Below are 26,996 nucleotides of genomic sequence, written 5' to 3'. Positions count from 1 at the left end.
CCGTCCATGAAAAGCATGGGAAACATTGGAAATCACCATCAACACATGCAATGAACACAAGGTGACAAGAATCATATACATTTGCCAGCCAAATAGAAGCCAGGTGTGTGTCTTTTCATCGGGGATATTTTGCTCAAAATCAATGAACATAACTCAAGACATTGTCGTTTTATGTTCATTGCTGGAGAGTTGTTGGAGGAAACTAGCGGTGCAGAACTTGTAAGGGCTAAAGACGTGTCTGAATAGTTACATCGATCTCTGGTGGCTTTGATTCGTCGTGTTCTTGGAGAACGGTGAACGATATTTGAATTGATTTTATTTCAATTATTGATGGCTGCGTCTTCGATCCCATTTCCCCCACCATGAAAAGAAAAGGAACGGCTGCAAATTTTGTTGCGGTATACGAGGAAGTGAAGGGGGGAGGAAATACCACAAAAATTGGCACTTCTTGGACATGAGTTACATCAAGACGTCCAAGTGGTGAAGTAGGGGAGGGGAAATGCTGACCTAAATGAAGTGCTTGAGAGGTTTTTGGTGGAGAATTTTAATCAAATTGACATTTTCAATGTTCAAATTGTGTGTACAGTTGGATTTTGGAGATGGATCAACTGGAAAAATATGCATAGTTTTCAAAGTTTAAGAGAGGAAATGGTCTGGGTAATGAATCGAGAATTTAAATATTAAAAAACAATTATTAAAATAATTTTATTTTAACTCAAATTTTTTTTATTAAAATATAAAGGTTAACGGATAGATACTTGTGTTTTGCCTAGATTAATTTAAATTTTTAACTGGGTTAACTAGATTTTTTATTTTTTATTTTTTTCAACCTAAACAAGTTAAAACAGAGGATTGACTGGAGATTTAGATTTTAAAACAATGAAAGAAATACGGAGAATTCTCGAGATTTTAGAATTTTGAATTGCCTACAATCACTCAAAAAAATCCAAAATTTGAATCAAAGGTTAACTTGGAAAATTGGAAGGTTGAAGAATTTGTTCACGAAAAGCATATTTTATAGAATATTCCCATAAAATAAAATCAGAATAGAAAATCCAAAACTCTTTTGTTCAAACGGATACCAAATTTCGAACGGAAAGATGTTTTCCTAAGGTTCATAAGTTGGTCCCCAACCTTTATTTTTTATCAATTGGATCTCCAATTTGTACAACAATCCTCTATCAAACCCAAAAATGGGTCAAGTTAACCCTTTTTAGTTCATTTCCAAACTAAAGGTAATCTAAGATTCTTTATCCAATTACATCATAAAACATAAAATCCATCTTATAATTTAATTAGTATTTGGTATCGAAATAAAAAATATGGGTTGAGTAGCCTTTAATTAGAAGTATGAAAATCGATTTGATCCGATCTATAATAGATGGTTTGATTAAATCAAATGAAAAAAAGAGAGTATATAATACCAATTATATTTAAAAAATAATGGTATGATTTAATAAATTGTATATAACATTTAACACTTGCAAGTTGAAAGCAATCCAATCAAATTAAAATCCTAATCTTTTTTATTTTTTTTTTTTTTACATGTATATGAAGTATGTGACTCGTCAAAATATTTTATTTTTTAAAATACATTTTAGATTGTACAATTTTTTTATTATGATATATATATATATATATATATATATATATATATATATATAACTCACGCATTGTATCTAAACCAATAATACTAAAACAACAATTAACAATGGGATTAAACAACAAACACATGCAATCAAAAAATGAGCCATATTTTTTATGTTATAATACCAATTATATTATAAATACTTTATTTGCATATATATATATATATATATATATGGCTATCTTGGGTTTTTTTAATCGAGACTATACTTTCTCTTTTTAACTTTATATTTTCAAGATTTATAAAAAAAAAAATTTAACTCGCCCTTTCACAGCATTGGTGTCTCTGGTTTGCACAAAGTAGTCGCAACTTGGAGAGCATGAAAAGACGCCACAAATCAAAGTATCTTCAAGTAATACCAAAATATCAAACAGCTGTCACCACTCCGTGTACTTCCTTGCATTGCTCCTTCTTCACTTCCCTCCTATATAAACCTCCTCTCCTCTTCCTTTCCTCAATGAATCCGCTTGAACACTAAAACAAAGCTCATATTCTGAGATTCCGAGGTTAGCAAAAAATACAACCCAAAAAGCATATATATTCTTGGGTTTTGTTTCGATTAGACAACAAAGTTCAAGCTTTTTTGGTTTTTTTAGTGTTTTCTTTGAAGATCCTTCTGCATTTGAAAACACAACCCTCTTGCTATAAGTCTTGAAACATGAATAACACAATGATGTCTTCATTAAACCAATCAAAATTAGCTTTCACTTCTTTGACTAATCCTATACCAAGAAAGCATTCATCTTTCAGTGCTTTGAAATTTTCTCCACTGCCCATTATCCAAAACTCACAAAAAGGCCTGAGCTTTGACAAGATTTCACAAAAACCACTTCACATTTCTTCAATTGAGAGTTTCTCATTTTCAAGGAAAACCCAGCAAGAAAAGCCTGTTACAGTTTGTAATGCATACGAGGCTGATAGGTCAAGGCCACTAGATATTAACATTGAGTTATCAGATGAGCATGCAGCTCAAAAGATTAAAATTGGGTTATATTTTGCTACTTGGTGGGCTTTGAATGTGGTTTTCAATATTTATAACAAGAAGGTCCTAAATGCTTTTCCTTACCCTTGGCTTACTTCTACACTATCACTTGCTTGTGGGTCTCTTATGATGCTGATCTCTTGGGCTACAAGGATTGCTGATGCTCCTAAGACTGATTTTGAGTTTTGGAAGACTCTGTTCCCTGTAAGTCTTTTATGCCCTTTGTGTTTTATGGGTTTTGTTTACTTGGTTTTGAGAATTTGTAGAAAAGATTAGAAATTCGAGTTTTGTTAGTGAATTTTGTTATTTTTTGGACATGAAAACATACGCTGCATAAATTTGTCTTAATGTATTCAAGTCATTTTTGGTTTTTGAGAATGTGGAGGAAAAGATGAGAAGTTTGAATTTGGTTAGTGAATTTTGTGTAATTTTGGAACATGGAAACATTGAAATTGTTGAAGATATGATCATAATACTGTCTTAGTTGACGCAAGATTCAGACTTTAATATAGCAGAGCAAAAATTCTGGGTGAGAAAATGTTTGAATTTGGTTTTATGAAATGCTGATTTATGAGTTTGGTGTTTAGGTTGCTGTGGCTCATACAATTGGGCATGTGGCTGCAACTGTGAGCATGTCAAAAGTTGCAGTCTCATTCACTCACATAATCAAGAGTGGCGAGCCTGCTTTCAGTGTCTTGGTTTCAAAGTTTCTGCTTGGTGAGTCATTCCCCCTGCCAGTTTATTTGTCTCTACTACCAATTATTGGAGGCTGTGCTCTATCAGCTGCTACTGAGCTCAATTTCAACATGACCGGTAAGATCACTTCTCAGGTTATACAATTTTAATAACAATATAGAGCTATATTTTGTTGAATAACCGGGAACTTTTATGGGTTTTAGTGGTCGAGTCCTAAATTATGCTGCTATATTTTTCAGGTTTTATGGGGGCTATGATATCGAATTTGGCATTTGTGTTTCGGAACATATTCTCAAAGAAGGGGATGAGTGGGAAGTCTGTTAGTGGAATGAACTACTATGCTTGTTTGTCTATGTTGTCTCTGTTGATACTCACTCCATTCGCAATTGCGGTAGAAGGGCCTCAGATGTGGGCTGCTGGCTGGCAAAATGCTCTTGCTCAAATTGGACCCAATTTTGTTTGGTAAACTACAATAACCTATAACTTTCATGAACACGTCCAAGTTTTTCGCCACCATACTTCTTGTCTTTTTTTATGCAGGCAAAACACATTGAATGTAAAAGGCAGATATGCTAAGTATATTGAGTATTTACATGTGATATTTACAATAGCTGAAAAAAGTAATTCAATATCTGAAAATAGATAAAAAAGACTAGCTTTGATTTCTTTTTACTATATATATATATATATATATATATATATATATATATATATATTGTAGTATATAGTAAAGATTAGCTTTGATTTTGGTTGGTGACAGTGACTGGCATGTTACTTGAAGACATTGACAAGTTTCTAAGATTGTGTCTGCAAATATTCGCTTAGATATTGTAGTATTTTCTTATTACCAGAGATTTAACATCTAAAATCTCCTTTCATTTTCTTACACTTTTCTCAGAGGGCATGTTCATTTCCCCTTTCCAGTTTGTTTTGTAGAACTAAAGTAGCAATCTTGATGTGATGGTCTCTTTAGTGGCACTAATCTATTGCAAAATCGAGAACACTTTACTGACATTTTGCTAATTATAATTTCTGCGGCACTGAATTGAAACAGGTGGGTGGCGGCGCAAAGCATTTTCTATCACCTATACAATCAAGTTTCATACATGTCTCTGGATCAAATCTCTCCATTGACATTTAGCATTGGAAACACGATGAAACGGATATCCGTCATAGTCTCCTCCATCATCATCTTCCACACTCCTGTTCAACCAGTCAATGCCCTTGGAGCTGCCATTGCAATTCTTGGCACCTTCCTTTATTCACAGGTATATTCCCATCTCCATGCAATTTAAGTTAGATTGGTCATACAGATTTATGTGGGGACCAGATCGTCTTACTTGGGAAAATTTGCTGTTTTTCTTATCCAACTTGTTTGCATGGAGACAAAATCACCGTAGGTAGCCTTTCGACCTTCTTTAGGGCCATTAAGGAATAGGGAAACAAACCAAATTGAGCATGCTTCTTTCTCATTCCCTTGTTACTTCTTGGTTGAGAGATTGATCATACAATCAACTCTATGATCAAGAAATTGACTGCACAAGATTGGTGTGCATATAAAATGATTACATGGTTGAAGTCAGATTAGATTGTCAGGTAAAATGAGCACCATATTGATTTTGAAGTGTCCCTGGTCTTCCTTTCATTAGTTTTAAAGGTATTATATTAATTCTTGAAGTTAGATTGTGGATACCATGAAAACCTCTAACAACATTCTGATATATTTCTGAGCAGGCAAAACAGTGAGAGGAAGTGGTCCAAGATTTTAACTTCAGATGATAAGAGAGTTAAAAATGAAGATGCAGGCTTGGCTGGAATCTCGGGCAATGCTTTTGACAGACAAAATTTGTGTGTATCCTGTGAACAAGAGGATTATCTTTGCCGAGACAGGCTAGGACTGTGGTGTTAGAGAACAGAGAGATGATGCTTGCTTGAACCTAGAATACTAGTGACTTGAGTAGATTACAGTTTCCTTTCCTCCTCACTTTCTTCGGAAGAAAATGCCTTGTAGTATATAAGAATAAAAGAATTTAATGTTTTGAAGCAGAATTATAATAATGAAAGCAATTTCTTTATTTTTTATATGTTTCACCTTTTGTGTTCAGGTAGAAGGGCTAAAAATCATGCATGGTCCTTTTACTTTTGCTTGAATTAAACCCTTGATTTGTTTTTAGAATTTTTTATTTATCAAGGTCGAAATTTATCTAGAAAATTCAATAGCAAGAAAATTAGATGACATGAAAAAAAAAAAAAAGAGAAAAAAAAAATGACACACCAAAGTTATTGTCATTGCTGGGGGTGGGGTTAGGTGGCTCAGACAGGTACGAAGGGGGAAACCCCACCACAATAAAATTTCGTTGGAGCATTGCCTGCCATGATTGAGTGCAAATCTGTGTGGTTGGTGCCTGGTGGGACTCCACAGGCTGTTTTGGGTATTTTCTTCTAGTGCTCCTAGTCCCGTCTCGCCCTCCTGTCATCACTTCTGTGCACGTTTAGCTAGGCTTCACTTGGCTGTCTGAAGATTAGCTAGGGTTCTTAAGCTCCTTGTCAAATGGTCTTCGTGTCGTAGTTTTCAAACTTGTTTGATTTCAAGGTTGGATTCTAGATTTTAACGGAGTCATTAGATCATTTATATTAATTTTTAAAAAAAAATAAAAAAATATTATTTTAATAAAAAAATAAAAAAATCAACAGGTTGTTACTGGGTTTTTGACAGAATCATGCCAAGTCAACTCACCACATTGTACGAGGTTTTTCATTCTTCTATTTTTTTTTAACCCGGCTTGATTCCAGCCCCGAGCGAGCCGAACTTGGGCTCAAAACTATGCTTCAAATTCAGTAGAGATGAGAGTGAATTGCTTCTTTAGTCCCTCTATTTTGAATGAAGTTATGACTTGGTCCTTCAAGTTTGGAAACCTGTAAGCTGGCCTCTTCATGAGCTAGTCTCTTGATTGATTCTTAAATGGTCAAAGGGTACGCTTGGGATTAAGAAAAAAACGAATGAGATAATAGTCAACAAAAGCAAGGGATTAATTTATAGATTTTCAAACATATAAGGACTAAGTTCTGATAACGGTCGAATAGTTCCTTTGCCTAGCCGATTTAAAAATATATATAAAAATTATTTAACAAAAAAAAAATAATTTAAAAAAAAACACTATTTAAAACAAAAATCCAAACAGCCTGCAAAATCCAGGATCACCTAATGTCCTTCTCTAGCAAGGGATTCCCCTCCACACACACAAGAAATATCGGTGAATATTCGAAACTTATCCAGGAGGAGATGCTACTTATAAATGTTTAGCCAGTCGACTGCACCTAATCATTTATATAATGATTGCTTTTCAAATAATATTTCATGTTAAAATATATGTTAAAAATATTTTTTTTATTTTTTAAAAATTATTTTTGACATCAACATATTAAAATGATTTGAAAACATTAAAATATATTAATTTAAAGTTAATAAAAAAATAAAAAGATTTCAAATTTTTTCAAAATCGTTTTTGAAACGCAGAAACAAACAACTCTATATATATGCTGGTTGAACAATGTTATTGGTTTGAAATGAAATACAATAATTTAAACCTATAGCTGTAAAAGAAACATCTCTATAGAAAATTTAAGCTATTAAGTAAGATTTCAAGATATAATTTTTATATTATTCTCTAAGATACCCTTCTTAAGTGAAAGCTTTTTAAACTCGAAACTTGCACAAATTTATGTTATATTATGCTTTATTTTCATCAAATAAAATGAGACGATGAGATTTAAACTCGTGATCACCTGGTTAATAAAGCTTTAATATCATGTCAAAGAAGCATCTTAACTAAAAAACTTAAATTTAATTTTTATCAAATACAATGAGGATAATGAGATTCGAACTCGTAATCACTTGATTAATACAGTTTTGATATCATATCAAAGAACCATCTTATTTAAAAACTTAAATTAGTAAGTGACGTTTCAAGATATGATTTTTATATTATTATCTAATAATAGTTAAAACATTTGTTGCTTATTTGCTTATTTATTTATTTACGAGTTGAAACCTAGAGACAACATGGATGAAATTTTTTAATTCTAAAGCTAAAATTAGGATAAATTACTCATGATAATATTGATCTGATATGACTTGAAATTTAATCAAGTTTCAAAAAAATCTAGTAAGAATTGAATTTTTATTTTTATTTCTAAAATAATATTATTTTAGTTTTTTTAAAATAATTTATCATGGATTAATTTGATTTTAAAATTTTATTAAAAAAAAAATGTTACGCAATATTTGGTTTATTTTATTTTAGTTTATTTTTTAAAATATTTGGGAATGCGGTTCCAAATGCTATTTTGATAAAAAAAAATGAAAATTTTTTTAATTTTGGTATATTGATGTTAAATATAATTTTATAAAAAATTAAAAAATATATTATTTTAATATATTTGTAAATAAAAATTATTATATAAAAAAGACTCTAAAACAACCGTTAGTACAGTTTTATTCCACTAAACTCGTATACTGTTTAACGAATTGGGGATCTGATTGATGTGATTTTTCAGTAGATATTAGCCACAAGAGCCATATTGCCATGCTCATGAACCTCCTCTTATGCTTTTCATGGCAAGGACCCCCCCACCAACTAACATTATACTATGCTATATTTATATACAATTTACTTGCCTTGTATTCTTCTTAACATCGATGGTGATGAGAAGAAAGAGTGAATATAAAATTCGAATAATATAAGGATATTACAATAGATTCTAACAAATAGATCAATCATGCCTTCCTTTTCCTTTTTCCTAAATCTTTATGTCAATATTTCAAGAATTTGCTTTATATATATATATATAATATTTATTATTATAGTAATGATTTTTTAAAGTATTTTTTGTTTGGAAATATATTAAAATAATATATTTTAAAAAAAAATTATTTTTGATGTCAGCGTATTAAAATAATATATAAATAAAAAAATTAAATTTTTTTAAGACAAAATAATCAATCATGACATTAATTGCTCCTGTTCTGTCAAAATATAACGCAACCATTTAGTTGAAGTCTTATTGAATCTTATAAAATTGATCTTGTTTATTTTTGTGTTTCAAAAATATCTTTAAAAAAATTTGAAAATTTTTTATTTTTTTCTTTACTTGAAATTAATATTTTTTATGTTTTTAAATTATTTAATGCGCTGATTTAAAAAATATTTTTTTTAAAAAATAAAAAAAATATTAATTTAATATATTTTTAAATAAAAAATACCTTTTGAGGGTAAACAGTCCTAAATGAGTTTTATAATTGAATGATAAATAGAGGCCATTGGCTAAGCTATTTTCTTGCAATTTTTTAGGTGGATCCAAGGCATTATTGCTTACGTGATCGCGGCAGCGACGGGTTATGATAGAAGATGGAGACATCTCTAGCTTTTTGGTAGTGTGACAGAAATTGTATTTTAACAATTTTTTTTTAATTAAATATATTTTTATTTCTTCTGTTTTTTTTTTCCCCTGTCCTGCAACACTAATATATACAATGATTCAATATCCTGACGCAGCATTCCATCGTTATCAATATGACTTTTAAATTTGTCACATCAAGTGAACATGAAGTCTGCATTATTGTATAATATCAAGTAAACAATGCTCTTATAACTATAATCCGGCATGATTTTAGCTATACATAATTTATTTAGCTTAATTTTTTTGCCATGATTCACTTGAATTTTAGCCCAACCCTACATAGCTTACATGGCAGGGAGGTAACTCCCTTTTGGCTGATAGTATCAGGTCGCAATTGATGTCTCAAGGGTCCTATAAATTCCTTCGTCTATTCATTTGAATCCTCACGGAATTCACATTTCTGATATATACATCTTTTATTTTCTTTGCAGAGTTGTGTTATGGAGTTTTTGTTAGGGTGTTATGCTTTCATTGTGCTTGACTTATGGTTCCTAGTGCTTATGGTGTCTTGCAATCCTATATTTCTCAAGGGGAGTTCAGATACTTTAGCATTTCCAAGCAATTTTCTCTTTGGAACTGCCTCTTCTTCTTATCAGGTTTTGTTGCCTCCATTTCTCTCCTATACATGGGAGTATTTTGAAGTGTTTTCATATCATTCTGTTCTATTTCACCTTTGCACAGTTTGAAGGAGCTTACTTGAGTAATGGCAAAGGCCTCAGCAACTGGGATGTTTTTACTCATAAGCCTGGTAATTAATATGTTTTAGAGCTTCAGTCCCCCCCCCCCCCCACCCTTTTTTTTTTTTTTTTTAATTTAGATTTGATTTTGGAATTTGTTTCAGGTACCATCTTGGATGGAACTAATGGAGATATTGCTGTTGATCATTACCATCGATATCCGGTGCCTCATTTATCTTTTTAACTTTTAAAACAATAAATTCTGATAGATGCTAGGAAGCTTTACAGCAGCTTTTTTCTGTTCTGCAATTATGAAATATGGAAACTTGTCTATCCATTTCTGAGGAACCCTTTTACATAACCACAACTCCCTATCTGAAACAGAAGTAGGAAGTTTCCATTGGTGGAAGGTGGACACAACTTCTTTCATAGTTCTCACAGTATATGAATTTGTGGAGAAATCTTAAAGCCTACTAATTATGAACTATTATGGTGGGCTTAGATTGACAATCTTAAACAAGGCAATTTCTATGAAGATTTGAACTCATTACATATATAATCAAGCTTTGGCATGTGCAGCTGTGTTTTGTGTGCTGACATGCTGAGTATGCAATCATTCTTGTGGTTAACATGTCAATTTGAAAAAAAAGTGCAACATTTTGACAGCTTCCAGGGATATGACCCCCTCCATGATTTGGATGGTAATATATGATTGGACAAGAAGATTATGGACCCCAAATGTCACTGTATGGTCTAGACCATTCTTGTTTCCTCCACACCATGGTGTGTTTCTTTGAAGTTCAGCATAAGCCACAAATTGTTCTAGTTCCGTAACTATGTGTTTCCACTTTCTAATATGACTGACTGTTTAAAGGGTCCAGATGCCCCATGATTCTTCGCCAGTGGAAAATAAATGATGGGAGGAAACTGATCATGTTAACATTTGGATGTCTGAATTGCTGTGATTTGACAATTGTTTTGAGCAGATGAAAATGAACAAAAAGAATCCATCATGCATGGAGATGGTAATGATAAATTTGTTCTGTTATGACCTGATGAAAACAGGAAGATCTGGATCTCATGGAGTATATTGGAGTCAATAGCTATCGTTTCTCCATATCATGGGCAAGAATCCTACCAAGTGAGTTTTCAGTTTCTGTAGAAGGTTTTTAATTTGATTACATTTGTTGATTTCATCTCTAATTCTCACCTTAACTTTGAACCAGAGGGAAGATTTGGAACTGCGAATAGGGCTGGAATCAATCATTATAACAAGTTCATCAACGAGCTTCTGCGTAGAGGTATATACCATTTCCACCATGTTTCATCTGGTCAAGGTACTTCCGGCAGCTGCAAAACTGTCACAATGTGATCGTAGTCTGAAAAACCAACCCAGAAAGCGAGACAAGAAAAAGATATATATTGTCAGAATCACTTTTACTTAATAAGTATTAAGAAGCTCTGGTTTGTGCGAGAATGATGACCTTTTTATTCTTGTATTTACTTCTTCTGATTTCAGGTATCCAGCCATTTGTGACTTTGACCCACTATGACATTCCTCAGGAACTTGAAGACAGATATGGAGCTTGGCTAAGTCCTGAAATACAGCAAGTAGCTGATTCTTTGATCTCCTTGCAGTCCTGCAATATTGTTATGCTATCTGCTTATCATTTGTTTTGCCATGGTGTGAATTCAATGTTTCAGGGAGGATTTCAAATATTATGCAGATATATGTTTCAAATCCTTTGGAGACAGAGTGAAATACTGGACCACATTCAACGAGCCCAATGTTGCAGCAATTCGCGGTTACAGATCCGGAATTTTCCCACCATCTCGCTGCTCTGGGACATTTGGATACTGTAGCAGTGGAGACTCAGAGAGAGAGCCTTTTATTGCTGCACATAACATGATCCTATCCCATGCAGCTGCAGTCAATGTTTACAGAACTAAATACCAGGTACTTCAGTTGATCTCCCCCAACTCCTAACACCATTTTTGTCCAAGGAAAATTGTTGTTGTTACATATCCGAAATTCATTAATACATGAGTATACAAGGACCCGGAAAATAGAGGTTTTGATTTTGTAAACATCAATTAAAGTTTTATTCTTTCATTTAATGTTCAGAAAAAGCAAGGTGGAAGTATTGGAATTGTTATGAATGCCATATGGCATGAACCCATCAGTGATTCTTTGGAAGACAAACTAGCAGTCGAGAGAGCTAACGCTTTCTATATGAACTGGTAAGCATCTCTATTTCTCATTTCTCGTCAGAACAATGAAATCTCAAGTCCTGTTGATATTTTGATGGTTGTAGAACTCCCTATATACATTGTAGAGCTAATCTTTGATGCTATCCTAACATGTTGAGCAGGTTCTTGGACCCAATTATACTCGGGAAATATCCAACAGAAATGCATGAAATTCTAGGATCTAATTTACCTGTATTTTCGAAGTATGAACTGGAGAAGCTGAAGAGTGGAGTGGACTTTATTGGCATCAATCAATATACTAGTTTCTATGTGAAGGACTGCATGTTTTCTACATGTGAACAAGGACCAGGAGTTTCCAAGACAGAAGGTCTCTATTTGAGGACTGCACAGAAGGATGGTTTCTTCATTGGTCAACCTGTATGTAACCTCTGCTTATCTGCATAACTAAAACTTACTTGCCTTCTCCTAATCTTTGGAAGATAACTTTAGCTTCTTACTTATGCAGACCGCACTTGACTGGCTACATGTTTATCCTCAAGGAATTGAAAAATTAGTGACCTATTTTAAAGACAGATACAACAACATACCGATGTACATTACAGAAAACGGTCAGGGTCAACCATGTTGTAAGGTTCCTAAAGACCTACGGTTTCTTCTGTCTTTCTGAGCTTCTTGCATAATGTCATTCTTGTAGGGTATTGTGAGGAGGAAAACGTCAATGTCACAACTGAAGCTGTATTGAAAGATGTGCAGAGAGTGGAGTACATTAGCAGCTATTTAGATGCCCTGGAAACGGCTGTGAGGTAGTAACATACTTGATTTGAGCCTCTAGCTGTCCTTGATATCGTGAATTGTCTCTCAGATTTGTCTTCAAAAAGAGACGCCATTTAAAATGTTAATGTCTAACTACTGTATTTCAGGAAAGGAGCAGATGTTCGAGGGTACTTTGCATGGTCATTGCTTGACAATTTTGAGTGGACATCTGGATATACCGTAAGGTTTGGGCTTTACCATGTCGATTTTTCCACTCTCAAGAGAACTCGAAAACTATCGGCAACTTGGTACAAAGATTACATTGCTAACTACAAGGCTGTCAGAACTAGCACCTGAACATAATCAAGAATGTTAGGAGTTAGTATTTCACACCCAGGTTGAATGCTAATTGGGTTTGGCTTCACTAGATATTGCACGAAGAATTCGATATCGCCCTGTCAAGGTTTTGTGGCGCAGTTTGTAAAAATTTGGTGATTTTTCAGAGGCATTTTCTACCTGTTTTTAATTGCTATCAAATTGTAACATTTTGTGGCAAAAGGTGTAATCATCTGATGGGTGTAATGTGAATAGTTTTGAATGGCATCCATCTTATATGTTGAAAGGAAATAAATTGATCAGGCTGTGTTCCTTTTCTTCTGAAATTATACTTCACTGCATCCTGTTTTTAGTATGGACACCATGCTTTTCTGTGGAGTGACCAGGGATAGACAATAATAATACCTGGATATGTGTCTTCCAACTTTCATCTCCTTTGGCCACCACAGTGATCTCACCCTCAAAATGGGGATGCTGAAATTATATAGAACCAAAAATTCTTGCACTTGTGGGATTTGCATGAAGCTCACAGCAGATACTGTCAAAGCCAAAAAATGCGCAGCACATGAATGATTCCAAATACTTGACAGGGATGCTGGTGAGGGTGGTCCAAATTGATCACTGTTCACATAAAAATTATTGCTTTTGAATATCAAATTGGTAGTCAAAATCACAGAAAAAAGGTCCCATGATACTTTGTTATTCATGCTCTGAAGAATTATCTTTTCTCCTGTCCACACAATTTTCTTCTACTTTATGGGCTTAGTCTTAGCAGAAAAACAGATCTTCATTACAGCAGCTGAATCTACAAGAACACTACAACCTTTTTAACTGTCTTGACAAAGCCCGCCAGAGGTAGTGAACTTACTTGCCATTGGAATTCTTTGAATATTCTTTTAAACTCTATTTGTATTAGAGCTGATCTTGATACCTCCCTTGATATCTTCTCATCTAGAAACCCCTAAAGAGGGCTTAGATCCCTCTCTATTTCCTTCCAACTTCTCTTTGGGCCTGCTTCCTCTGCTTAGATTTGGTTTCTTCTGCTACTCTCCTCTCCTCTTTCTGCTACAGGTATGTTTATACCCGCAATTCAGGTGAGAAAAACTCTCCTTTTCTGTATCTCACAATGGTAATCTTTCAACTTAGATTTCAGAAACATCTTCCAATAATAATACCTTCCGACTGGGAATTGATCCTTATTGAGTTTTAAAATAAATGGGTGAGAGTTGATTTAGTCAACTGGATCCATCTAATAGAACAACCATTATCTTATCAACTTGGTTTGATTGTAAAAATAAAAAAAACAAAGCCATCACTTATATATATTATATATATATATATATATATAAACAATGTTATAACAATAGAAATGACATAATTTCTAATATAAATGAAGAGGTAGGTCTAGCAATGACGAAATCCTCTGACAAAATATAAATACAAAAATGTAAATGAAAAATTTAAGCAACAATAGAAATAGTAATAATAGTTTTGAAAAAATCTTACTTTAATTTGTATTGAAAATGGATATAAGAGATATGAGTATAGAGAATTTTGTATTGGTTACATAAAAATATTGTAATTGGTTTTGTTTACAAAGATTGTCTAGAGAAATTTTCTTCTAGAGAAAAATTTCATTTTGATGTTTTGCCTTGAATGCATGAGAGGAGTTCTTTTTTATAGAGCAATGTGAGGAAGGCATCTTTGAATTTTTGTTAAGCAATTGTATTGCCTTTTAAAAATTTGATGTAGTTGTCTATCATGAAATCCTATTATCAAAAGTCTGATGTTTTCTTCTGTAAGTGAAGAAACAATTTTGGTTTGCAAAGGCCTTGAAAGGGTTTAAAAATGAAAATTAGCAAAAAAAATTTTTGAGCCTCTTAAAATATTTTTTATTTGTATAACTTTAATGACATTTCCATCTATATGTAGAAAATGCTTATGGTTTTTGTACAGGAAGAAGAATAACTATCATCTTCATTGTATAAGAGGACCTTCATGATCACAAAGTATTTTTCTTTGGATTTTGTTGCAACTAAAAGTGTAAAGGCATGAGATCTTTGAGCTAAGAATTTGGATTGAGGGTTTGAGTCCTTAATCTCAGCTTTCTAGTTTTCTTTCAACCATTATGAAACTGCTAGATTAAAACTTTTAGATTTTACTGCAAAAAAATCCTACTATTTAATTTTAAATTATCACATACTCACTAAAAGATTCAAAATCAATGAAAATGATAGTTATGACATTCTTCCTCTTATACAAAAATAATATGCATTTTCTGTTAATAGATGTAAATGTCATTAAAGTTCTTTTAAAAAAGTATTTTAAGAGACCAAAAAACTTTTATAGTCGATTTTTATTTTTAAACTATTTGAAGGCCTTTGCAACCCAAAATTGTTTCTCCACTTGCAGAAAAAGACATTAGACTTTTGAAGGTGGGATTTCATATCAAACAACTACATCAACTTTTCAAAAAGCAACACAATTGCTTTACAAAAATTCAAAGATGTCTTCCTTAAATTGTTTTATAGAAGGGGACCCCTCTTAGTCATTCAAGGCAGAACTTTGAAATAATTTTTTTTTTTTTTAGAAGAAAATTTCTCTAAACAATCCTTTGTAAACAAAACCAATTACAAGATCCTCATGTAACCATATACAAAATTCCATGTACTCATATCTCTTATATCCATTTTCAATAAAAATTAGAGTAAGATTTCTTCAAATCTTATTTATTACTATTTTTATTGTTGTTTAAATTTTTCGTTTACATTTCTATATTTACATTTTTGCAAATTATAAGTATGCTTTGTGCTTGCTTTTTAGAGGATCTTATCATTACCTACCTTCCTCTTCATTCACATCTTCTATTATTATATTTACTATAGCATATATATATGAACTAAGTTGTTTTAATTGATTAGTTAATTCCCTTAACTCAGAATCAAGATCTTGGATTAGGTCATGGTAAAGGTTAAGTTTAATAACTTTACAATTAAAATGTTAAAAAGAAACATGGATTGCTCAATTTAGTTTTTTTTTTGTCAAATTAGCACAATAAACATAAAAATATTGGAGGAATAACACTGTTAAAACTTTTGATGAAATAACACACTTTCATCTTGTAGTGCTTTAGAAGCGTGACATTTACTAAATGTTGTTATTCCTAAGCTTGACAACTATATTGTCGCGCTTAAAAATAACAATATTTAATAAATGTTACGTTTCTGAAGGGCGACAAGATAAAAATCCAATCTTTTGACGCAATCGATTGGTTGGTGGGATCTAGTTATATAAACTGGTTGACCATTTCATATAAAAATCATATTTTTATGAACTTTTTTTTCAAATATGTTTTATGAGTTAGACTATACATATTTATCCAACTTGTAAACTTAAAAATAGACTCTAATTAAAATCTCAAAAAATTATAATTCAAACAATAGTTGTCCTACTATGTTACTATATAGACTATCAAATATTTAGATATAAAAAATCTTATTAAGGCCTCCCAGTTTTGGCAATCCCGAAAGTTTTCCTGTTATTTTTAAAATTGATTAATTGATTTCATTGACCTATTATGAACCACAACTGGTTGAGCCAGAAGATTAGACTTTTATTTTATCGTGATCTAGAAGCACAACATTTATTAAATATCGTTATTATGAAGAAAAACAACTATTTTATCATGTTTAAAAATAACAATATAAATAAATATCATGCTTCTAAAGTAGAACAAGATAACAACATATTATTTCACTCAATATTTTTCAAATGATATTGTTCCATCAGTTTTTTTTTTTATGTTTATTGTCCTAATTTGTCCACTGAATAGAGACCTTTCTTTTTTCTTTTTATATTTTTCCCCATTTTTCCAATTTTGGCAAATGGAGGCAGAATAATTGATGGAAGCAATGGAGATGTTGCAGGGGACCGATATCATCATGATCCGGTACCTACCGACATGTTCGTCCTGCGTTCCAATCACTTCTTTTCCATTCAATCATTTAATGCACTCTTATCATTTGCGCGAACAACCAAGTCGGGCCATTATTTGCTTTTCTTTTGTACAAAAGATTAGAGTATTTTTTTTTTTTTTTTTTTTTTTGGATTTCCGGAAAGCGCACTTTGTGGGCCCAGATAAGCGAGTTGTCCCAGGCTCTTACAAGAAATGCACGCCCTGACTCGAACTCAAGACCTGCTGTGCAGATCTCAAACCCTTTGCCACCACGCTATACTCCTTGGGGACGATTAGAGTAATTTGCTAACAGGTATTTATCGAATATTTTCTTGCAGGATAAATATGTGGTTGGATTAACTAAGAAGGTAGCAACCATGCTCTCCTCTTCATGCAGATCAAAAATCAATTATTATGTGAAAAAATATATGCCTGTTGTTAGTTTTTTATGCATATGATAAAAAATCTAAAATGCAAATTGAAAACTTGACTCTGTGCCAAATAAAATTATCCTACCACTAAATGTTAATAAATGCAAAAAAAAAATTAATAAAATAAAAATAAAATAGTGTGGTTGCGTGTGGCTTTTCGATTTAGCAGGCCAAAAAACAAATTAGTTGCCTCATTCAAATGGTTATCTGGCTCATCGGGATGCTGTTGTTGTTTCAACTTTTGCCTAACTTTATAAAACTTAAAATGCGAAGCAATAAATTATACAAGGATTAAATTAAAAAAAAAATTAGGAAGTAAAATGAAAAGATGATGATATATTGTATTGACATGAATTAACTCGTGAAATTTATAACCAATAATGAACATGATCACGATGAGCTAACATGGTTGGACAATTTGTCTCATTTTTTTTTCCTTTATGTTATTTTCTCCTAATTGGCCCTTAATTGGCTTTGGATTAGATGAAATCTAGAGCTAAATTGAAGAGTTATGAAAGAATTGAGAACAATTTTTTTTAAAAAAATTACCATCTTCTAGTCATCTTAGTGAACCTTATTAACCCAAAAATTCATGACTTGGGTCATGTATATGACCACAATGAGGTAACTTGGTTGAGTAATGTTTCTTTTTTTTCCCATCCCTTATAAAATCAAAGACCCATGATATGATATCGGGATAAATGAAAAACACATTGAAAAATAAAATTGGAATCAATCGAAGTTAATCTAGCAAACCCGCAACCTAGGATAAGAGACTGAGATAAACTCACATAAAAAGAAGAAAAAAAAAACCATGAAACTTAAGGGCCAATAACTTGTAATTAAAGGATGATATTGAAAGATTACTAATTTTTAAAAAAGGCATAAGAAATACTAAAGTTAAATCAGTTTAATTCTCGAAACCAATAACCTATTCATTAGCTCGAGATCACCTTATAGATGATAAACACTAAAAAATCACTAATCAAAACCCTTAATCATCCAAATTTTTTTTTAAAAAAAATAAATAGCAATCAAGACAATGAGAACCAAATCTGACATAAAACCTAAATGAAAGAAAACAATAAGGGACTAAATTGAAAATTAAAATAAATTAAAAAAAGGATAAAAAAATAACAATCAAAAGAATGAAGACCATAATTGGATACAAAAATTAAATAAAAAAAAAGATGAGTGATGAATTTTTTTTTTAAATAAAAAGGGTAAAAAAGTAATAAAAAAATAAGGATCAAATTATATACAAAAATTAAATGAAATAAAATGCTTAAGGATAAAATTAAAAAACAAATAAAGTTCAAAAGACATTAAAAGAAAAACAAATAGCAATCAAAATAATAAAAATCAAAACTGATTGAAACAAAAACCGAAAGACACAATTGATTTTTGGAAGAGTTGGAATAAATTTCTAGGCTAGAAGAGAGAAAACAGAGGCAAAAAAAAAAAAAAAAAAATTCACTAAAGCTCAACTGCACCTTTTTGTGAAGACGCTCCCAACCACTATGAAAAGGATGACCCACTGCTTCTAATATCTTTGATGACGATAACATTTGACCACTTGGAAGCACTGCACATATCATCCAAAAACACGAGCGTCGTCTTTAATTATTTATATATATAGAGTAAAAGACTTAATTTCCCTCGTCCAAATGCATAATTACAAAATAATTGTGTTGAAAAGACCCAAGTGCCCTCAAATATAAGTTTTATTATTTTTTATTTTAAGGGCAATATGATCCTTTTATTTCGCATTGAAATTACAAAAAGACTATAAAGCCTTCCTCTCCAATTTTAATTTTTTTTTTATTTTAATGGTATTTAAAACATTACACTATTCATTTGAAATGCAATAAAACTTACTTGTTCCCTTTAAAAATAATAACGGCTAATGAATCCTATGAAAAAGACCATCCTACCCCTAAAATCAAGTTAAACAAGTTTCTCTTCAAAAGAACAAAATAATAGTTTTACCGTGTGAATCTACAATAAAATATAAGTGTGCCCACACTATTTTCACTAAGCTCTTTTATTTTTTTCTTATATATAATAAAGAAAAAAATTTTAAAGAACAAGAAATTCAAAGGTTATGCCCTTCAGTGAAACATCTCTTGAGGTGTGCTAGTTTCCATTTTTTTTTTCCTCTTTCAAATATGCTATTTTAGAAGAAGAAAAACCAAAAAAAAAAAAAAAACTCCCAATTCATTATCATCGCTCCTAGCAAATAGCAACGACTAAGTATGCCATGTCAATAAAAGCTGGAAGATAATAGCATACTTGGCAATCTAATCTAACCTTCTTGCTCTTTTCTCATGCCTTGAAATATTCTCCTAATATTTATCTTCATCTCTCTCACCAGTTGTTGGAAGTCTAATCACGGGTTTACCTGGTCCAAGCCTGGAAGGTGACTCGCCGGTTTCTTGCCGTCGACAACAACAATCAAACATTAATGGTGGTTTATCCTCATGATTTATCCAAACAATGCCTTGGTCGAGGTCCTGAATATTAGGTGCCTCAATTTCTTATTTTTTTTTCATGAGAATATATTGGTGCGGTAGGTCCACCAACTTTTTGGAACCATATGACTAATAAAATAATTTAAATAATTTGGCCCTTTTGAAGTGGATCCATTTTTATAAATATAACATAGCTTGATTTGCGATACACAAGGGCCAACTTTTTTGAGTAAATGATAAATTAGTCCCTACATGTTTGATGATCTTGTAAGTTAGTTCCTCTGTTTCTGAAAAGTATATGCTAGTCCCTTGACCAAAATTGATTGCTATTTCTTATTTAATTTCTATATTAATTTTTTTTAAATGCTTTTTTAATTTTATCTGGTAAGATTGAGAAATTTGATTGCAAACTAAGAAAGACAAAAGAATAAGTTAATTGTGATGAAAAACCAACAGAAGGACCAAGTTCCAATCAAATATGAAGAAATAGGGACTTAACTGCAAGTTTTAAAACCAAAGGGATTAACTAATCATTGCATTACAAATACAGGGATCAAATAAAATAAATTACTTTTTTAAAAAATTCAATTTTAAACTGCTCACTACCTGTTACTCTAGGAATTTTGAGCCATTCTGGAAAAAAGATTCTCTCTTCATCTTGTCTAATTTCTGACTTTTTCCCATAGCAAGAACAGGAGTTTCAACAACTTCTCTGATTCCTTCTATAATTAGAGTTTTTCCAGCCTGCAACTAGACAACCCTGCACATATCTATTGAAAGTACAAACTTGTATACAAAGGCATCTAGCTTCTTAACTTTGGATACATCATATGAATTGCATTATCTAGAATGGGAATTTCTTCACTTTGTAAAGCTTTAATTCTCTTAGAACTGTTCTTGCTACCTCTCTTTGCATCATCTGATACAAAAACTTTGCATGAAAGTTCAGATTCTTCTTCATTTCCTGCCAACTTTCTCTTTGGGACTGCCTCCTCTTCTTATCAGGTTTTCCTCTTCTACCAGCTTCCTGTTTCTCTTACATAAGCTTAACGATTTCCTTTGTCTTGCACTTTGTAGTTTGAAGGAGCTTACCTGAGTGATGGAAAAGGTGTGAGCAACTGGGATGTCCATTCACATAAGCCAGGTAAGAACTTAGCGGGGATTCAATGAAGATTTAAACGTTAAGAATTAATATTACCACTTTGAGCAGGATTTAAACCTCTCAGGTTCTTGTTGTAGGAAACATAATTGATGGAAGCAATGGAGATATCGCCGTCGACCAATATCATCGGTATCTGGTACTGACATGGTTTTCATCACCCTTCTTCTTGTCTTTTTTTCATCTGTCTGTAAACATGCAGCATTTTTCAGAATAACTACTGTATTTAGGCCTAATAATGTAGTTGATAGTGATATACAAATAAATAAATAAAAGAATAGATATCTTACCAACTTTTATCTCACATAAGAAATCATTAGTCGTATCTCTGTGGATTTATCAGTCATCCAATGGGAGTTTTTTAACAGGCATTGGTTAGGTTAATAGATCCCATCACTAAATGCCAGAAGTAACTAAAAATTTTAATTACAGTTTGGTGGATGATTAGTAATTAATCTCCAAAAGACTCAAAGGAAATTGCTGGAAGTAAAATATAAATATGGACTAAGCCCTATATTCCATTATAATATTCTGGGCTCGATATGCATACGCTGCCAAATAGGATGAATAATTTACAAGTGCTACTGCTCAGGTTTCAACAGTGATGCAGCAACTCATTGAATTTTTGCTTTCTGATTATTATAAAACAATATTATGTATCAGATTCCGAAAATCAAGATTTTGGCTAAAGATTTTTATGTTGACAGGAAGACATTGATCTAATGGCCTCCCTCGGAGTCAACAGCTATAGGTTTTCGATGTCATGGGCACGAATTCTACCCAGTAAGAATTTATGAACTAGCAAAACTTTCAATATGGATTTATATAACCAAGACATAAAGCTCATAGAAACCTCATTGAATATTTCAAACAGAAGGGAGATTTGGAGGTGTCAATATGGCTGGTATTAGCTACTATAACAAGCTGATCAATGCTCTCCTACTTAAAGGTTTGCTTTCTCCAAATAATTTCACTGTCTATATTCTGTATGCACCAGTCTACTCTGTAAACACCACCATAAATAGCTTCATCACTATCAAATTCTCTGCTAAGCGTTTGTTTTCCGCAATCTTCATACGTCCAGGGATTCAACCATTTGTGTCATTGACTCATTTTGATGTGCCTCAAGAGCTTGAGGATAGATATGGGGGTTTTCTAAGTCCTAAATCCCAGTATGTAACTTTCTCTCTTGTAATACTGCACAATCCAGAGTTTTAAGAGCTGGACCATGCTGACCAGCCATTAACTAGACATGACAGGTTATTAACTGATCTTCTTTTTGAATTTCCTGAACCAGACAGGATTTCGGATATTATGTAGACATCTGTTTCAAGTACTTCGGAGATCGAGTGAAGTACTGGGCCACCTTCAATGAGCCCAATTTTCAAGCCATGTATGGTTATCGTTCAGGTGAATACCCACCAAAACGCTGCTCAAAGCCTTTCGGAAATTGCAGCCATGGGGACTCAGAGACCGAGCCCTTTATTGCGGCGCATAACATAATCTTAGCTCATGCAACTGCAGTTGATGTTTACAGAACCAAATACCAGGTATCAACAATGAAATGGATACAGGAAAGCATATACTAAGAGCTAGTAAACGTAACACTAACTCCATTTGTAAATATTCAGAGAGAGCAAAGAGGAAGCATTGGTATTGTCATGCATTGCATGTGGTTTGAACCTATTAGCAATTCAACAGCAAACAAGTTAGCAGTTGAAAGAGCTCAAGCCTTCTTCTTGCGCTGGTTAATTTCTTTATCCTACATTGAATTGGCATGTTTTCTACTTCTTCAATACATGCAAGCACGTGTGTATATAAATCCATTAGTATATGTCAGCTTGTGAATCTCAAGTATAATGCAGGTTCTTGGACCCAATCATATTTGGAAGATATCCTGAAGAAATGAAAAAAGTTCTGGGATCTACTCTACCAGAATTTTCAAGAAATGACTTGAACAAATTGAGGAAGGGACTGGATTTTATCGGTATGAATCATTACACCAGTTACTACGTTCAAGATTGCATCTTGTCTGTGTGTGAACCTGGAAAAGGAAGCACGAGGACAGAAGGTTCTTCTCTATTAACTCAAGAAAAAGATGGAGTTCCCATCGGCAAACCTGTATGTACCCTCTCAAGTCTCAAGCTATGAGACTCTTTAGAATTAGTTCATTTCTCAATAAGTTTTTGAAGTTTTTGTGTCATTCTAGAGTGAAGTGGATTGGCTACATGTTTATCCACAAGGAATGGAAAAGATGGTTACCTATGTAAAGGAGAGATACAATAACACACCCATGATCATCACAGAAAATGGTAAGTACAACAATTAGACTATTAGAAATTCTTTAAGCAGAAGACTTTATACTGCCTTTCTCATACAATTGCAATGACTCCTGTAGGGTATTCCCAGGTGAGCAATTCAAACGGAAACATTGAAGAATTCCTTCATGATACAGGAAGGGTGGAATACATGTCTGGCTATTTGGATGCCTTGCTGACAGCAATGAAGTAAGTTTATACCACAGTCTCCATTTTCATGAAACTACATCCCCTTTAAGAGCTGGCTCAGATTTTTTTTAGCACTCAAGAGAACTGAAAATATTTGAGGATGACGATTTCTTTTCTACTCAAAACCCTATACTTTTCCATGTGATCAGGAAAGGAGCAGATGTGAGGGGCTATTTTGCCTGGTCCTTCCTTGATAATTTTGAGTGGACATTCGGTTATACAAGAAGATTTGGACTTTACCATGTTGATTACACCACAATGAAGCGAACTCCAAGATTATCAGCAACTTGGTACAGAGAATTTATTGCAAGGTATAAGGTAGACAAATCCCAGATGTGAGAAGTGAAGACTGTACTCCAGAAGAAAACAGAGCAGTGTACTTTCTGCTAAATTGTACATTTAATAATATTCAAGCATTCTTAAACCACGCAGCTCCTTATTTTTGAAATCAAGGTCAACTTGAGTTTAACACAATGAATGAACTCATTAAGGAAAAAAATGGAGGATTGATAATGGTGAGACACATTGAGCCAAAACAAATTGATCTACATCCAACTAGTAACACTGACTGTATCTGTTGCCAGAAATGAAATAGGAAGAAAGGGTATAAAATTTCAAGGATATCACACCATATAACACAGCAAATTCCAATCTTCTCTTCATAATTCCATTTGATTTTCTTTAAAACTATTATAACCCCCACATATTTTATAAATATTTGATAGTTCTTTCAACCAAAAATTATATAATTTAAATATTTCTAAGTAATATAAACTTAGTTTTAGATTCAGGAGAAAAATAAAAGCATAAAAATAAATAAAAACACTAAAAATAAGATAAAAAAAATTATGAAAAAATCTAAAAAATAAAAGTTAAAAACTCTACCTTCATTTTTTTTAATAATGAATTTTAAAAGTTAAATAATTAAAGAATTAATTTTTATTATTATTAATAATTGATTAATCATTATAAATTAAAAATTAAATATAAAAAATCCAAAAGTTCTTTGATTGGATTTGATGTCATTAAAGAATCCCTGTGACCTGGAAACAGTAGATTCAGCCCGTCAAGCTTTATGGGTCCCTCTTCTGACAGAGATGGGGGTAATTTCATATTTTGAATTATGGTTAAGAGACTAGAATTCTGTCATATCAACTCAAATAATAATGGTAATGTCTTCTTAAAAATTGAAGGTTGTGCTGCTACAGTTATCCAGGAGTGTTTCAGAATAATTCCAAAACGTGAGATGAGATATTACATCATTGCTTTTGGTTATTGTAAATTACATCCAATCTATAAAGCTAAAATGGCCTGAAAAATGATAAGCAACTTGTCACGAAATCATTTTAATCTAATAATTTAAACGGTTAGGTAAATTTTTAAAATATAATTTATAAAACAAAATACCAGGCATCGAAAATAATACATTTTCTTAGAATTGAGGAAGCTTACTACTTACCTGTTAATGGAATTCAGAAACAGCAAGGAGGCAGCATTGGGATCGTCTTACATGCATTGCGCTTGGTTTGAACCTTATAGTAATTCCACAGCGGACAATTTAGCCACTGATAGAGCTCAAGACTTCTTCATGAACTGGTTAGCTTCTTTACTTTCCAACATCTCAAAACAAATTTACATGATTCGACATATGCAAATTCATTTGGCACATGACACTTTGCGAATCTTGAGTATAATGCAGGTTCTTGGATCCAATCATCTTTGGAAAATATCCTGCAGAAATGACGAAAATTCTGGAGTCTGCTTTACCAAAATTTTCAAGCAATGACAGAGAGAAACTGAACAAGGGACTGGATTTCATTGGGATCAATCTTTACACTGGTTTCTAAATCCAAGATTCAGCTTTGTTGTGTGTAAACCTGGACAAAGAGGCTCCAGGACTGAAGGTTTAGCCCAACAAGTCCAAGAAAAAGATGGAGTTCCTATTGGCAAATCTGTATGTGCACCCTCTCAAGATACTATGTTCTTCAGAAACTATTTCTTTCCTCACATGAAGCTGTTTTAAGGATTTGGTTAATGTAGAGTGAAGTGGACTGGATACATGTTTATCCACAAGGAATGGAGAAGATGATAACATATCTGAAGGAGAGATACAATAACACACCTATGATCATTACAGAGAATGGTAAACATATATAGAAACTAGAAATCTTTTCAGCAGATAACTTTTTAATGTCTTTCTCACAAAATTTCTGAGTCCTGTAGGATTTGGCCAAGAGAGCTATCTAAACCGCACCGTTGAAGAATATCTCCAAGATAGAGAAAGGGTGGAATACATGTCTGGCAATTTGGATTCCTTGATGACAGCAATGCTGTATGTTCTTATTACTGTTCTCATTTTCTGAAACTTCAACCCCTTAAAGATCGGGTTCAGAGTGTTTAGAACACAAGCAAATCCACAAGGTTTGACATTTTATTTTCCTCTAACTTGCTGTACTTTTCCATGTGATCAGGAAAGGAGCAGATGTGATAATTTCGAGTGGGGACATGGTTATACAAGAAGATTTGGACTTCACCAAGTTGATTACACCACACTGAAGAGAATTCCAAGACTATCAGCAACTTGGTTGAAGGAATTTATAGCAAGGTATAAGGTAGACAAATCCCAGATGTGAGGACTAACAAGAAAAATCTGTTTGATTTTTTCATTTTTTTTTCACCAAAGCGATGTTATTTGCCTTTAATTTACAGCTTCGTGAGAACAACTCAGTTTCTAAAGCATGTTTGGATTCTTACAGATAACATCTCATTCCTGCACATTAATTCCCTTTTATTTATCAGCAAACAGTAATGTTCGATTAGAGGATTAAATCCTCCAGTTGAAGCCACAAGGCATTCCCACAAGGGAGATCCTACCTCGTAAATGTGCTTGTCATCGTGTGAAATCTGGAATGGCTGTAGATCATTGGCAACATTTGGCTCCGAGTTGACTGCAAACCAAATGCACAAAGCTGTCTATCAATGCAATCGCTTAATTACCAGTACAAAAAATACTAACCAGGATTAATTCTGGAAGTCCGGGTCCCCCCCTAGCAGCTACCGTTTTGTTTTTCTCCGGTAAGAAAATCTTAATCTGAGTAGCATACTGAAAAGCTAGCAAGAAGCTTTTAAATCAAATTGAAAACACCCTCTGACGGGAATTATAAATAGATCCCCTGAATCCCTGCATTCCTATCCAAATGTTCTGGACAGAATGCAGTGGCAACAGCAGCGAGATAGTAACATATTAGCTATCTAAGCCTCTTGTTCTTTTCACATGTCTTGAAATATGTCACATATTGCTATTCAAAATTCTATTATTAGATGTCAGAGCCTAACCATTTCGTGCCGCACACGGAGGTTTAATCGGTCCAAGACTAGTGTTTGGCATTGAGTTACAGCCTATTTTATTGTCAGATTTTGAATTTTTTTTAGTGTTTTTGAATTAATTTTTTTTATTGTTTTTGAATTGTTTTGTTGTGTTGATGTAAAAAATAAATTTAAAAAAACAAAAAAAAATATTATTTTAAATAAAAAGTATTTTAAAAAACAATCACTACCATACTTTCAAGTATTCTCTAAAAGGTGTTGATGTTATTAAAAAGTAATAACTTGATAATTACAACAATTCTACTATACTCCCAAGTATCCCCTGAAAGGTGCTGATATTATTAAAAAGTAATCACCTGATAATTACAACAATTCTACTATAC

At 32.7% G+C, this 26,996-nt stretch overlaps 3 protein-coding genes, 1 long non-coding RNA gene and 1 pseudogene across 7 annotated transcripts; 4 read left to right on the top strand and 1 right to left on the bottom strand.

The window, feature by feature from the left end:
• The first annotated feature begins 2,100 nt into the window (after positions 1-2,100).
• Positions 2,101-5,410, top strand: LOC118059445 (glucose-6-phosphate/phosphate translocator 2, chloroplastic). Its single transcript, XM_035072307.2, has 5 exons — positions 2,101-2,834; positions 3,218-3,443; positions 3,566-3,788; positions 4,381-4,594; positions 5,061-5,410. The coding sequence occupies exons 1-5, from the start codon at positions 2,307-2,309 to the stop codon at positions 5,070-5,072; spliced, it is 1,203 nt and encodes a 400-aa protein (XP_034928198.1). The 5' UTR covers positions 2,101-2,306; the 3' UTR covers positions 5,073-5,410.
• A 3,523-nt stretch (positions 5,411-8,933) lies between these two features.
• LOC118059409 (beta-glucosidase 47) lies at positions 8,934-12,784 on the top strand. The gene is made up of 12 exons (XM_073408717.1): positions 8,934-9,382; positions 9,468-9,534; positions 9,628-9,686; positions 10,529-10,604; positions 10,690-10,764; positions 10,983-11,070; positions 11,168-11,420; positions 11,589-11,704; positions 11,836-12,091; positions 12,180-12,282; positions 12,369-12,477; positions 12,595-12,784. The coding sequence occupies exons 1-12, from the start codon at positions 9,227-9,229 to the stop codon at positions 12,782-12,784; spliced, it is 1,548 nt and encodes a 515-aa protein (XP_073264818.1). The 5' UTR covers positions 8,934-9,226.
• LOC118059430 (uncharacterized) lies at positions 10,481-14,077 on the bottom strand. 4 transcript variants are annotated; one of them, XR_012169707.1, is made up of 4 exons: positions 13,632-14,077; positions 13,169-13,384; positions 10,948-12,780; positions 10,481-10,842 (listed from the first exon to the last, which is right to left on the bottom strand). It is a non-coding gene; the product is annotated as an uncharacterized lncRNA (long non-coding RNA). The 4 variants fall into 4 exon arrangements; XR_012169708.1 differs by having other exon boundaries at positions 10,948-11,446; positions 13,632-14,070; XR_012169709.1 differs by having other exon boundaries at positions 10,948-11,103; positions 13,632-14,068.
• Positions 14,078-20,232: 6,155 nt separating this feature from the next.
• LOC118059400 (beta-glucosidase 46) lies at positions 20,233-23,710 on the top strand. Its single transcript, XM_035072251.2, has 12 exons — positions 20,233-20,625; positions 20,698-20,764; positions 20,860-20,918; positions 21,487-21,562; positions 21,654-21,728; positions 21,864-21,951; positions 22,077-22,329; positions 22,411-22,526; positions 22,645-22,900; positions 22,989-23,091; positions 23,178-23,286; positions 23,436-23,710. Exons 1-12 carry the CDS (start codon positions 20,470-20,472, stop codon positions 23,623-23,625), a joined length of 1,548 nt encoding a protein of 515 aa, XP_034928142.1. The 5' UTR covers positions 20,233-20,469; the 3' UTR covers positions 23,626-23,710.
• Positions 23,711-24,383: 673 nt separating this feature from the next.
• Positions 24,384-26,710, top strand: LOC118058434 (beta-glucosidase 46-like; annotated as a pseudogene).
• The last annotated feature ends 286 nt before the right edge of the window (positions 26,711-26,996 follow it).

The sequence above is a fragment of the Populus alba genome, chromosome 4 (genome assembly GCF_005239225.2).
Source record: "Populus alba chromosome 4, ASM523922v2, whole genome shotgun sequence".
In the NCBI taxonomy this organism is placed as follows: domain Eukaryota; kingdom Viridiplantae; phylum Streptophyta; class Magnoliopsida; order Malpighiales; family Salicaceae; genus Populus; species Populus alba.
Note: the sequence above shows the minus strand (reverse complement) of the source record. Positions and strands in the feature narration are given on the sequence as shown.